At 36.8% G+C, this 14,328-nt stretch overlaps 1 protein-coding gene across 3 annotated transcripts in view; it reads left to right on the top strand.

Moving 5' to 3' along the window:
- MID1 (midline 1) overlaps positions 1-14,328 on the top strand; it is a 107,459-nt gene that overhangs the window by 68,883 nt on the left and 24,248 nt on the right. For all 3 annotated transcript variants that reach the window (XM_041416540.1, XM_041416537.1, XM_041416539.1), the window contains exons 4-6: positions 7,153-7,260; positions 10,272-10,420; positions 13,747-13,874. In XM_041416540.1, coding sequence (XP_041272474.1) covers positions 7,153-7,260; positions 10,272-10,420; positions 13,747-13,874 — 385 coding nt within the window. The remainder of the gene's footprint in view (positions 1-7,152; positions 7,261-10,271; positions 10,421-13,746; positions 13,875-14,328) is intronic.

Genomic DNA, 14,328 nt, shown 5'->3' with positions numbered 1-14,328 from the left:
TATTTCTGAAATAAAATATACAGAAAAATATGAGTTGAAGGAAATTAGCAATTCTCACTCTGTGAGATACCAATAGCAAACCTGATCACATGCATAAAACCTTAAGATGGAGTTTACAGCATTTCTTTTTTCTTAGACAATTTCTAATGAGAGAAAGTACAAGGGACTCTCTATTAACATTATTTTAATCAAATATGTGGCATGATCTATAGTGACTTCTAATTACTTTCATTCTACTTTTAATTCAACTCTCACAGAAGTTGATTTCATTTAATGGAAATCTCAGGTAAGCTTTACTCAGAGTCTTAAATTTATGCAGCGTCTGAAAAGAGAAACTTCTGAAATAAAAACTGACCAAACATGCTGCAGAGCATATGGTGATGCAGAATATTCATTCAAGGATGTCCAAAGTTGCATGCCTTGTAAGCTGTAGCCTAGGAGTGAAATACGATTTCCCTAAAGAATTATTAAATTGATTTCAAAAATTACTAATTAAATGTATAATTGATCTTATACAAATAGGGGACTGAAGCATTTATGCATACGTTTTATGTACAGATTAGGCACGTGCTGAATATGTTATTGCACCTAAAACTGTTTTGTACCTTCTGTAAACTGGAGCTGTAGTTATGGTAAGAGATCACACAGGTTGTATATAAACTAGTGGCAGAGCTTTTCACTGCCTGCTAAGGTGGCCAGTCCTGATTTGCTCCACCTCTCCCTTTCTCTCATATCCAAATGTTCAGATTTTTAATAGACTGATATTCTTGCAATACTTTCACCTTAGATTAGTAAGTGGAGGTTATTTCAGTATTAAACACTGGTTAATTAATGCAAGTAATATTTTGTGCCTGCTATCAGAGACTGTAACTTTTCAGTCAAAATGTTATCAATTTATGGAACCTTCTGTCTCTGAGTCATTTATCATTATGGGAACAAAATACTCTTGAATTCCTCCTTTTTCTGCCTAACATAAACAGCTAAAGAGCAACTAGAGCAGCAGGGAGTCCAAAGGCACTGGTCCTCTTGTGAGCACTAGGCTAAAGACCCTGGGTCCTGGATGACAGTTTTAAGTATTGAACTATTTTTTACAAGTGCACGGGTTTCAACATCATGAAAGGATGGGCAGTCCTTTGAACTTCAGTGATTATTTGATAGTTTTTGTTTTTCTATCCTACGTGAAGCACATTAAATGGAATATTTTGCTCAATATGGAACAAAGGCTTAATATCAGCAGGAAAAACTAAAAACAATAAATAATTTAAAATAATTGTTCAATTAAAAAATATTTTCATTATTTAGGTTTAAAGAAAGGTCTAACATAAAGTGTAAAAAAAAAAGAGTAAAAATAATGTGATTCCTATAAATTTTTTTTTTCCCCATGAAATTCTAGGCTTTTTTTTGTTTTAGGATGAGATTGTTACTAGAGGACTTCTATGTGTCTTGCTGGTTAGTTTCTCACCAATGTGCTTCAAAACACAGTGGGACAAAAAACTTCAAAACAATATTTATGTAAGTAAAATGAGTACTTCAGTCTTCTAAAAAAGGTTTACCTTCAGTCAGGATTGGGGTACATAGTTTTATCTGCTGGACCCAAAGTGGTTTAGCTCTCCTGGCCTAATTGATCCTTCATTCACAAAATTCCTACTTAGAGTAAGATGGCATATTTTTGCACTGACCTTTGTTTAACCTGCTCTGAGACTGCCTCTAAACACAGGTCTCCTGGTTAGAGATAAATGTGGAATGCAAACAAAAACAAAGCCTCTGGCACACTTGAAATGGAAGATGACCTTTTTTTTTTTCTTTTTTTTTCTTCTTTTTTGCACCATTTCAAACTAAAAAATTTATATTCAGATGGCAAGCTGATTAATATCACGTATTTCCAAAGGCATGGTTTGTCATCACAGATAAAATCAGATTTATGCTTAGACTAGGGAAAACCTGAAAAAGTAATTTTCCAAGAGTTCTGCTTTTGCTCTGTTGAAGACTAAATTGAACAACCCATAACATCAAAGAGGGATATGAAATATAGGAAGTTTGAATCCACAACTCTCATGGTCATAAAAATAAAGGAAAGAAATTTTTTCACAAATGTGTGTTAATGATTATCCTTTGTATTTCCATTAAATAAATAAATTCCATATGGATGACGTTAAAATAATACTTCAATGTACGCTGGCTCTATAAAGAAAAGTTACTCACTTTACAACATAGAATAAAATAAACAAGTCTCTCTCTTTAGAAGAGTATAATCCTTTAATTCATTTAGGGACTCTAATCCAAAAAAATGTGTTCCACATCTACATGACAATGAAGAAAACTTTCCTAGAGGAAATAGGTATTGGCTATTATATATAAAAATGTCAGGTTTTTTTAATCTCATTTTCTGGGTTTGGTGCAAGAAGAAATTCAGGCTCAAATCTAAAGTGAAGTATGTGGCCATGATGCAACAGGTTTTGAGTGGAATCATTCAATTTACTTTTTTGATATTTTTTTCTTCTTTTGAGTATACAGTAATTGTTGTGAGTATATAGTCATTTATAGCCATAGCATATAGTCATTCTATAACTATCAACTTAAACACATAAAGAAAAATTCACACCTCTTCTTTACCTGTACAGCCACAGGTGCAAAGAATTTATTTTTTAAGAAATTGAAACCATTTTTAAATCATTCATCTGAAACTCAAATTCATACCTCAATTTCCAAAGATCAGACTCTTTCTACAACATATTGTCTTCCATTTTACATCATAAACTGATGACTAGGAAATAAAAATTGCTCTGGTTTTGATGAATTTATCACAGAGAGCATAGCCTTAAAAAGCAGACCCCCTCTAATTTAAGATGTCTTATTTTGCTTGTCATTTAGAGACTGTTTGCCAAAAAGGCACATGAAGATTTCCACTTGTGGGGAGAATTGCCTCACCTATAAGGAATCTCAGAGGAAGAGTTTTGCTATTGCGAGGAAAATTCTTCTGAGACACTAAAAAAATCCTTTGCTTCAGTATATTAGTTGAGGAAGTTTTCATGGGTATGAATCCAGCCCTCTCATTCTGTTTGCCTTTAAATTAACCATAGAAGCTCCACTGTAACCTCAAATCTCCAGCCATTCTGTAGTTTTGTGATTTCCCAAACATCTGCTGGGGACTTTGAAACCACCACATTCATTTTCTTATGAGCTAAGCTGCAATTTAACTCAGGTCTCTGAAGATGAAAGCCTAGGAAGCCTCCACAGAGAGCAGAACACTTTCCAAATCAGTTCTCAGCTTGTGGAGCTGGAACAGCTGGCCTGCTCTCCCGTTTGGGCTGAGAGGGCTTCTTGTTTCCAGCTCCCTGACAGACATCTGAGGAACCCCCATTTCTCTTTTTTTCTAACTACGCCTACTTCCTGAGGCAAAGGGCAGCAGTCCCTATCCATATGTCTGGAAAACCTAGAAAGAAACCTGGAATTTGTGAGGTTGTTGGGTTTTTTCAGTAAACTATTTGAGGTCCGTGTGTGTTACAGAAATGGGAATAAATTCCCCACAAAATCAGGAGAACTAGAATCTGTCCTTCTTCTTCTTCTTTGTAGATGTCACAGTTCTTGCTAAATCATAAGGCCTCCTAGTCAAGTTTAACTCTGGCATGGAAAAGAAATTTATAAAAATGGTACCAATAAAACAGAAAGCTTTAGTTTCAAAGTGTTTCTGGATATGGATGTTTAAGGAACCGGTTGCTGCCAACACTAATTATATTAATAGTGACATTTTCCATAGGAAGGTGTCACCAAGACTAGCATAAACTCTCAGACAACAGATACCTCAGATTAAAGAATCAACCTTCATCTTGGGTGAAAGGAGCCCAGACTGAAGTCAGATCTCTCTGTGATTTGGAGATTTTCACAAAGTGTGTGACACAGTCACCAGGCTTTATAAGGCAGCTATCAGTCTCTTTTAACAAACTCCTTGGAAAGAGGGCTTGTTTTTTAATGTGGAAAAAATGTAGAATGTAAAACCTCAAATATTTTCACCAGACAGAACTCACATTCCTTGGCCAGCCCAGCTGGAAGTTATTGTCAAGGTCGCTGTTCATCAAAGGACTCAAGCAGAAGGAGAAGCCTCATTCTGTTATTTTTGTAGCACCTGTACAGTGGAGCCCTGGTCCATGCCTGTGGCTCTTTGGTCTGACACAAACTCCTCGGGAACATACAAGTAAATAATATTTAATGGTGATCTCACAAATAGTCCCTTTAGGGCCACAGCTAATGTAGTGCACTTAAAATTGGGCATGTGCTCAATTATAAAGTTATTATTGAATCAGAGGCTTTGGGGGTTGAAAATATGATTAAGGAGTATTTCAGCTTAAGAAAAACCCCTAGATTAGATGTTGAGGGATTTTTTTTTCATACAAACCTCAAATGTATCATATAATTTTAGAATATTATTTTCATTTTTAACAAGCTTGTCCAAGCTATAAAGTTGGAAATGTCTTCAAATGGTGTTTAAAAAAGAGTATACTTTTCAGATTTCAAAGCAAAAGAGAAGTCTGCAGTCAGTGCATAAAGAAATCCAGAGATTTTCTTCCAAGCATTTTGTTTTTCTTAGTCTAGAGTTTTTTAGGTTAAGATCCAATTAATACATTATTATTCAAATCAACCAGAGTATTAAATGAAACAATGTTGACTTAACCTTCCTGTTACTTTATGTTTCATGACAGTTATCCCAAAAATTAATTAGATCTTCTTGACAAAACAAATTGGTGATGTAAGTGGTGCTAGAAGTAACACTTTGAGTGGAAGCTACTCAAAAATCCCGTCAAGTGTTACCATAATGAAGTGCCAAAGTGTTACTGTAATTAAGTGCTGAAGTTGGCTGTGGCATGAGCCAGCCTTGGTATTGACACAGGAGCTGTGCCCATAGGCAGTGGGTGTGATCACTGCCCCGGGCTGAGCCTGTGTAGGCTTCCCTGCTCCTTGGTGGAGTTTCAATCCAGTAGTGAACCTGAAGTCAGGGCAGGCGAACCAGTGCATGGTACAGCCTGTTGAAAGCAGCTCTGCAGAGTTTCATGCCAAAGTAAGACGCGTGGTGCAGCTGGGGTACTAGGACCACAGGAACAAAGGGAATAGGAGGGACAGTGCAGTCTGACTAACTTTTCTAGGTTACCTGAGCTATCAGTGGAGAGACAGTGGCACTGCTAGAGGCTTTAGATGGGCTGTTCATCTCTCTCTCCTCATGGACTGTGGTGAGAAGCCAGGCAGAGCAAACAGCAAATGTAAGGAGAACCATGGGCGCCTAAACTAACATGAGAGGAAAACCTTCTACATCTTCACCAGCACTTGCAGTCACATCTGGCCCCTTCCAGAAACAAATGTATTCTCTCTTTATAATCTTGATGTCTTAATTAATAATTAAGCCTCTAAAATGTGCAAACAAACTTTAACTTTATGAAGATTTCAGAAAGATAATCCAAAATCTTGATGAAAGCAGGTCTTTACAAACAAGTCCTCTCTTTGCCTGGAGGATATTGTGTATTTCACATAAGAAGGTTATTTGTAAAATTGGTTCTGGTCCAAATTTAAATACATAAGCATTTGCTTAATCTTAATGAGTTCCATAATGTGCTTACAGGTAAATGCATGTTTAAACACATTGTTGGAAGGAAAGAAAAGAATACTGATGCAGAATCATGGGGCTCACCGGACTGAAAAGACAGCCAAGGGGTGCAATATAGTCACTTGTCACCTGAAAGTATTCCCTATTGTTGTTCCCCACTGACTCTTATTATCCCAGTGGAAAAGGTGACATGGCTGTGAAGGCAATTAGCCAGCGCTGAAAGATGCTTTACCCTCTTACCCTCTTTTAGCAAAGTGCAAATGAAACATAGCTCTGAAATAAGTTCTTTTTTTTAGTATTCTAGACATGATTAGAACTTTTTACCTTTTTTTCTGACTCTTTACACATATATGTAAGCTAAACATGCAACTGCTGGAGGGGAAGTACTTTCTTCTGGTGGTATAGAATGTTGACTTTGCACTGAAAAAATCAGTCTCCTTCAGAAACAGAATATATTCATCTGAGAACCCAAATTTTTCTATTTTAAGTTTTCTTTTCTTTTCTTTTCTTTTCTTTTCTTTTCTTTTTTTTTTTTTTTAACAAAAGTCAACACTTTCTACAGAAAGCTAATATTTGTGAGGGGTTTTGCACTAAAAAAAAATTCATTTCCTCATATATTTATACTCTAGAAAACTACATGAGCACACTATTTTCTATCTGATTCATTGCTGAGGCAAAGCAGGAATAATTAAGAGAGTCAACACACATCTTGGTATTGTCATGTGGATCTTTGATAACTTGAATCTTTCAGGAACCAATATGTGGATATATATGGTATCAGTAGTTCACTGCCCTTTCCAGTGATAGGACTTTGGATCATTAAACACAGCTGGAAGAAGACAGTTTCAAATCCTCCTAAAAGGAGCCAGTTGTTCACTTCACTGTGAGTTAAGCTGTGTTGCTCATTTCTGTAGAATGAGGCAGATTCCTAAGGTTTCCAGGATTTGAAGGAGACACTAAATAAATCCATCTTATTTTATTTTTTTGAATATTGGTAATGATGTATAAATTATGTCTGGTTCAAGAAGACCGAGCTACAAATGGTTGGAGGATGAGAAAGCACTCATGGGAGTCATCATATGTGTTGGGACTTCTTTCCTCCTGGAATTCTGTGCTATCAGATGCTGGCACCAGCAGCAGTGAGAGGGGATGCTGCACCAGATGGACTCTGCTGCAGTACTTGTGCCCTTGAGCATGCTGGTGTTCACACGGCTGCAAACCATGATGTGTGAAATGCCGCCTGAAGAGACCTCGCTTCTCACTGCTGTGGGTTAGAGCTGGCACCACTCAATACTCACCACACCAGACTTTTCTCACTTGAGTTAGAAACACCTGATTGTCTATTTGCAAGCCCTGCCTCCTGCACACAATACATTGAGACTCAATTCAGTACTTTGCAAAACCCAAAAGAGGGGACTGAAAATAATATAGATTATACACAGAAAGGAGAAAAAAAAAATGCCAAACCCAATATTTTAGTAAATGCAGTTTTTAAATTTGGAGATGGAAAAGGAAAACGTAAAAAAAAGTTTTTGCTAATCATAAGGTTTTCTTCATAGGTAAATGCATCCCGCCAAGAAACCAAGCTGATGGAAGAATGTGACCAACTCATTGAAATAATCCAGCAAAGACGGCAAATAATTGGAACCAAAATCAAAGAAGGAAAGGTAAAATGTTTTCTTCTTTAGATCACAAGTAGGTCAACACTGTTTCCTTTTGACTGCAGCTTTTCTGACCGCAGATATTATTGATAGAAATATGTAAAAGACCTTATGTAGTTCTTGGCTACTGACTGATACTTTCATGCAAAGAAGAATTAAATACTTGAAGACTAGCACTCTAGACCTCAACTGTTTATTTGGTATTTCTCTTACTACAGGTGATTATGGATTTTAAAGATAAAACCAGAAATTTTGGCGTGATCGGTAAATGACTAATTATGTCCATTTAATGCTTCCTTCTCTCTGTTATTCTGCCTGACAGTATTTCCCCCAAAGTGTTAGCTTTCACAAAATGTTACAGCATATAGAATCATGTCTCACAATTATCTTCTTTTTTTTTTTCCTAGGTACTTTAACTTTTGATTCAAATACTATCACATAAAAATTTTGTCATTTATTGTCATTCATGAGGATATCAAGTCTTATTTACAAAAAAAAATTCAAAAGTGTGAAAGAAATTAAATTAAGTGTGCATTTCTAATTCACAAAGTTTCATGATTATTAGTAGCAAACACATTGAGCAGGAAAAATCTCTGATACTTAAGTTTCAATGTATTTTCCTAGCTAACTGTTAACTCAGAAATGCATTAGAGTTAAATTCATGTTTTTATTTTCTAGGTACAAGGTGTTTACTGTTTAACTCCTAAACTAAGTCAGATATTCATTCTTCTTGTGTGGGAAAAGTTCAGGAAAGGAATAAAGTCAAGAGCAGGTTAAATGCTTCATGTGGATGTCAAGATATTCCAATTAACTTGAAATGAAAAGTCTGTAGCCAAGGGCTAACTTAAGCACGTTGGAAACCACAGGTCCTGTACACTGTGTGAAAAAACCTGAATATCCTTCAAATGAAATAGATGGCCTTCATTTTTGTTTCAACTCCTTTCGTCTATGCAGAGAGACCAGGTGTGCTACCAGTGAAGTAGAAAACCTGCCATTCATCTGGATTTGTGCAATATACACATTGCTTTTAAAAACTCTGTTGCTTGCAAAAATAATTTCCATTAGCATGAAAATTGTAATACAATTGACTCCAAATTTATTTTAATAGAGCTGCCCCCATTCTTTGTTCTATTTTGTTGAGCTGAAAGTTATATCAGTGGAGGTCCAGTCAAGATCTGGAATGCTTTGACTCAAATGTGATATATGTTGAAAGATTTCAAGGTTTCAAGAGACCCATGTGAAAAGCCACGAGAAGTTCTGCCCAATGTATCTTCCTTTAAGAGGGCCTATGGCTAAGAGTCTTTCTGGAATGAGAGCACAGCAAATATCTCTATAGGATTGTAGGAGTGGCTACAGAGCTGGAAACACATAGCAAGCTCTAGCTGTGCCAGCAAGGCTGCAGCTTCAGTTACACACAAGTCTGAACACCCTCTGCAGCTCCACACTTAATCTCACCTATCACCCAAACCCTATAAAATCCCACAGAACATGTAACAGGAAAGAAGCAAATATCAACTAGGTAAAATAATCCTAGGGCAGATGTCATTCCTACCATTGCAGAAGTGGGTGGGGACTGAGATTAGACTCTTCCTATTTCAATTTATCATCTTCCTCTTCTTGAAGATAAAAGAAAGAATCAATCAAGTGGAAAATATAGTTCATATTTAGAAATCATCACAAATCATGACATGCTTTCTACTGCAGAAAACTCCTAAGTTAACGTTTACTTCAGTTCACTGTTTGCTTTTTAATTAATTAGTAAATAAAGAGATTAACCTTTCCCTGGTTAGGCTGGTGTACACTGAATTGTAATCTCTGTAAATGCACAGTTATAGGAAACACTGTGACATTAGTTCATCCTAGAAGCTGATCAAATCATTAGCATAAGCAAAATCTGGACGTTCCCAGAATTTTCTTCTCTATGCTATTTCTATCATTAAAGACATACGAAAATCACATGACACAAATCATTTGGCCATATCTTTTTTTGGAAGGTTTTTTTTAAATGTTTATTTTCCTACTTGTTTCTGTTGTCAGATAGCTGCACTAAGATACCCTTATCACTGCTTAGGATGCAAATATATCTCAAAGTCAAATCAGCAACTTCATAGCCTGTGCCCTAATTCCTGATATTGGGAATATTATCTTGCTTATAAATTTGGACATTTCTGCCAACCCACTTGGTTGTTAGTTCCCTCATTTTGCATGTAACTGGGTCTTAATGTGCCTTTCTAAACTCCAGAGTTATTTAATTTCCTTCCTATTTCTTACTCCTGTTCAAACTATGATCCTGATGTGATAACAAAGGGAAGGACTCCCAGACCTTTCAGGAACTAATGTAGTTCCTGAAAGTTTTGTTAGCCAACATTGTCTTTAAATGGAGAGCTGTGCCCTTCCCTAACCTTTTTGCTAATGATTACAGTCACATCTACTGTGTTTATCTCCAGCACATATGTTTGCAGTAATAATAATCAGCTCTCCAGCACTACTGTGCTTTTGTCCAGTTAAAAATATCCAATAAGAAAACACCCTGTTTTACTTAAAGCACATAATGAGGTCAGGCATGCATTGTTAACAGAGATGAACAGTCTTTTCTGTTAACTTTTATTTTCAGCTTTTTTCTTTTTCTGAAACTCAATTAATACAAAAAATCTAGTTAATCTATAAGTAGCCTTTAACACAGATCTCATAATTTCTGGGAAATGGTTATCTAAATAGACCTTAGTTATCATGTAAGCAGAAATTACCAGGAAATGACGTTCCTTCTGCTGGAAAATAGGCCAGCTGTGCTTACTTTGGCTCTCCTCTGTTGTTTTCCATGTGGAAAATATTCAGGCAGAAAGGCTGTGCCTGTCCCTTATTAAAATGTTACATGGCTAGATGGAGTTCACCACAAAGCTTGTCACCAAAGCCATTCATCTTAACTCCTCCTTTGCCCAGCTTTGCCTCTGAATTGCAAACCCAACCATGATTTGCGACCTTAGAGACATGACTGCTTTCCTGTGTTTCCACTCAAGGTGGTGAGGCTGAGAAAACTGGCTCAGCAGATTGCGAACTGCAAGCAGTGCATTGAGCGCTCGACGTCCCTCATCTCTCAGGCTGAGCAGTCACTGAAGGAGAACGACCACGCTCGCTTCCTGCAAACAGCCAAAAATATCACTGAAAGGTAAAGGAGGTGTTCCTCTCAATAGAAAGAAAAACCTCGCTTTAAGGCAGATGTCTTGCCATAGTTGCTGTATTGTCACATCAGAGTTGTGGTCAAAGACAGGGGGTAGTTGACATATTCCCCCAAAATGCTACTTTGTGCTATACCAGAGTGGGGTGAACCTTACTGTAATGCTAAATCAAAACATCCCTTTGAGAAGAGGAGCAGTCAAAAAAGGGTGCAAAGTAAGAGTTGCAATAATAACATGCACAAGTGAAAGAATAGTTGCCAAGCAGATGTCTGATGTTAAACACACTTTAAAAATGGGTTTATGGCTGAAATTCCTACTTCATGAAAAATTCTGAGATTGAGAAAGAAATCAGGCAGTCAGTACACTCCTTAGAAGAAACTGGGAATGATCTCAATGGATGCATATTCTTCACAAAATAGAAAGCTACAAGATAATGAAATTTGTAACTTTGTGAACCTTCACCGTGCATCTTGAAGAGATGGAGATTCAACAGTCCAGGAGGTTTGGAAGTTACATCAGTTGTTGTGTTGGGCTCCTGGGTGCAGGGAATTTCTACTTCTTTCAGGATCCTGGCTCCTCTTCAGCATGCCAGATGTATCAAGAATCCCAAAGACAAGGACCATGCTATCAAAATATTCGCTCTGGTTTTCAGTGAATTGCTGTGAATGCTGAAACACACCCGTTGAGTTTCAGCAGGATTTTCTGATGAAAAAATATTCTGCTGGAATATCAACTGTTTAGCAATCAGAATTTTTTTTTTTAATTTTAAAAGTTTAAAACAAGGAGAATCTGGACAACAAAGACAGACATGAAAAATATGCTCTTTTAATTTTTTTTTTCAAATAGCTTTTTATTTAATAGTTATTTTTTTTATTTCTGGATTCACATTATATCTTCACATTTTCCACCCAATTTCCTCAAATCCAAAACATGAAGTTCCCTGCTCCTATTACACATTTTTTTAAAGTCTCCCTTACTCTTGTGTGCTGCACCAGTCTTCATTGAAGCTAATTACCAATTTGTAAATAAGCCAGCAACACTGGGCTGTCCATTACAGATTCAGAGAATTGAAAATCAGTTAAAAAGACAAGGCCAGGCAAGGCAGTGTGTTGTCTCTCAGACTGTGGTTTATATTCTGTCACCAAGCAACATTGTGGAATCCCAGTTGAAACCAGCAGTAAAACTACAATGAGTATCAAAAGCTGAAGGTGAGGGTTTGCCCTTTTTTTCAGTATTCAGCAGAAGCAGCAGTAGGGCAGAAACTTGTGGAGACACAGGGCTTTTTAACTGACTACCAGAGAATATTCAGAGAAGCTCCATTTTGAACCTGAAAGCATGAACAATTGCATCATAAATACAATACTGTCACAGGAGAGACACTGGGAGAGCAGAAATGAGACAAGCTGACCTATGTGCCCTATCAAACAATTCTTGGCTATCACAGATTGTTGTCTGTAATGAGATGGCTGTGAACACCCTGAAACTCACAGAATCATTCCAAGCAGTGAATAAAACCAAAGGTAAAAAAGATACCAAGTGTTTGCAGACAAACTGCAAAAGGAAAAACAGGGTAAATAGAATTAATAAATTATTCCTCCCAAGTAACTCTCTTAGCTCTCCTGTGGTGAGCAAAATTTTGTTTGCTTTTAGACTGCTCATGTAACAGTCTCACCAGGGCTCTGAGCTCCAGCAGCTAAAGAAGTCTCCTGAAATCATGCTCATTGCATTTCTTCATCCACACATTTCAAAGTAATTGCAGTAAAATATTTTCTCTTGTAAGCACGACAGGTAATTGCACAAGCAAAGTCATTACATTCACTCTGATATTTAAGTTGTGCATTATTTATAGTGGATGAAGTACATTTATCCTGGAAAAACCCTTTCCAATCAAGTACGGTGTCAGTGTTTACAGTGTCAACAGTAGGCAGAATTACAGGACAAAATCCAATCCTCTGAACCTAATATGATGATATGGTGTCTGAAATTTTGAATTGATCTCACCAAAAACTGACTATAACACATGTAAATACGAAGCACCTTTTGTATATCCCCTAAAACAGTCCAAAAAGACATGCTGATATAAAATAAAATGTAAAAAAAAACCAAAAAAACCTGTCCTAGGATCTACTTTAAACTGAGTTCTACATTCACAGCTGCAACAGAAACAATGCTGAAATCTGTATAACAAGAATATTGACGAGGAAACCTCCTCAGCTCAGCTTTTGAAAACTATGCTGAAGACAATGAGATATACAGCTCTGGTTTTGACTTTCCTTATTGTATTTTCCTAAAATGCTACACAAAAAATATGTTAAAAAATAGTCCTTAGTGAACGTCCCTGGAGTCATTTCAGTCCCATCTACAGAAAAAGAATAATATGGGAAAATTTTAAACTGAAGCAATCAAATACTTTGATCAGACATGTCATAAATGACAGATAACAGACATAGATTTCATGCACAGTTGTCTTTATGTCCAAACTGAAACATTTGCCCAATTTCTATTGTATAGCATAAGGTTTAGTGATCCCTCTCCTTAAACCAGTCAAACTTTCTGTAAACACATCCAATATCCAGCTCTCCAGAAATATGCATTTGGTGAAACCAGGCTGAATGGACTGGAAAATGCATTTTTCTTGTGAAAGTTCATCTCTTTATATTAGTACATCTGGACAGAGAAAATGTAAATGTAGCTCCTGAAATGAGGTAGGTGAGGAAACTTTTCCAGTTTGGAGAAAATATAAGTATGCACACATGCTTTATAGGGAAAAGCCTTTTAAAATAAACCAAGCTGACATCTATTTGTTTTATCTCCCTCCTGTGCCTTTTGAAGTTAACAACAGCGTGCTGTGGTGAACAGCTGAGGAGCTGTGGGGACTGCACCAAGCCCTTGGGACAGCAGTGCCAAGGCATGCCTGAAGCAAGAAACTGCTTGGGAAAACAAGGGTTGGGAGAGATGCAGCATCTGTCAGGATTGCTTAAACACAGCTAATTATAGAGCTCTTTCTTCTTTGGTTCCATAGGTGATTAAAAAGAATTCTTCAAGGGATATTGTTGTTTGGCCAAAATATTGTTAAAATTTTATCTGATACTGTGTGGTGGCCCTAAGTTCAGTAAAAAAAATAATTATTGGAGATCTTGCTGTCAAAAATAAAAGTGAAAGGAGAAGTTCCTAACTTAAACCATATAAATAAAATATGTATATGAAATTTTGTCAAGCTTTTTGAGAAGCTATAACAACCATATTGATCAAGTCCACCTTGATGTAAAAGTCATTGTGTCTTGAGTACTAAAAGATATTTTTCTTTTCATTACAGGGTTTCCATGGCAACTGCATCCTCCCAGGTTCTAATTCCTGAAATTAATCTCAACGATACTTTTGATACTTTCGCACTTGATTTTACCAGGGAGAAAAAATTATTGGAATGCCTTGATTACCTTACAGGTACTCTTTTTTCTTGAGGTTTGCTATTATATATTCCTCATAAAATGGTAATGATAGGATTTTTTTCAGTTCTCCCTGTGCTTGTAACTTTGGCTGATTGCCAGGTGCACACCAAGCCACTCTCATTGCTTCTCCTCAGTAAGGGGAGAAAATAGGATGAAAGGCTGATAGGTTGAGATAAGGACAAGGAGATCACTCAAGAATTACTGCTACAGGCAAAAGAGACTCAGATTGGGAAAGATTAATGTAACTTATTGCAAATTAATTGTAAAAGTAGGACACTGAGAAATAAAAATAAATCGAACAAAAAACTTTTCCCCACTCCATCCCTCTTGGGCTCAACTTCACTCCCATCTCTTCTATCTGCTCCCCACAAAGTGGTGCATGGGGTTGAGGAATGGAAGCTGTGGTCAGTTCATCACACATCATCTCTGCCTGGCACCCTTCCCCTTCT

Source organism: Onychostruthus taczanowskii, unplaced genomic scaffold, assembly GCF_017590055.1.
Source record: "Onychostruthus taczanowskii isolate IOZ18803 unplaced genomic scaffold, ASM1759005v1 scaffold52, whole genome shotgun sequence".
Lineage (NCBI taxonomy): Eukaryota > Metazoa > Chordata > Aves > Passeriformes > Passeridae > Onychostruthus > Onychostruthus taczanowskii.
This window is presented reverse-complemented; position numbering and strand designations above follow the sequence as displayed.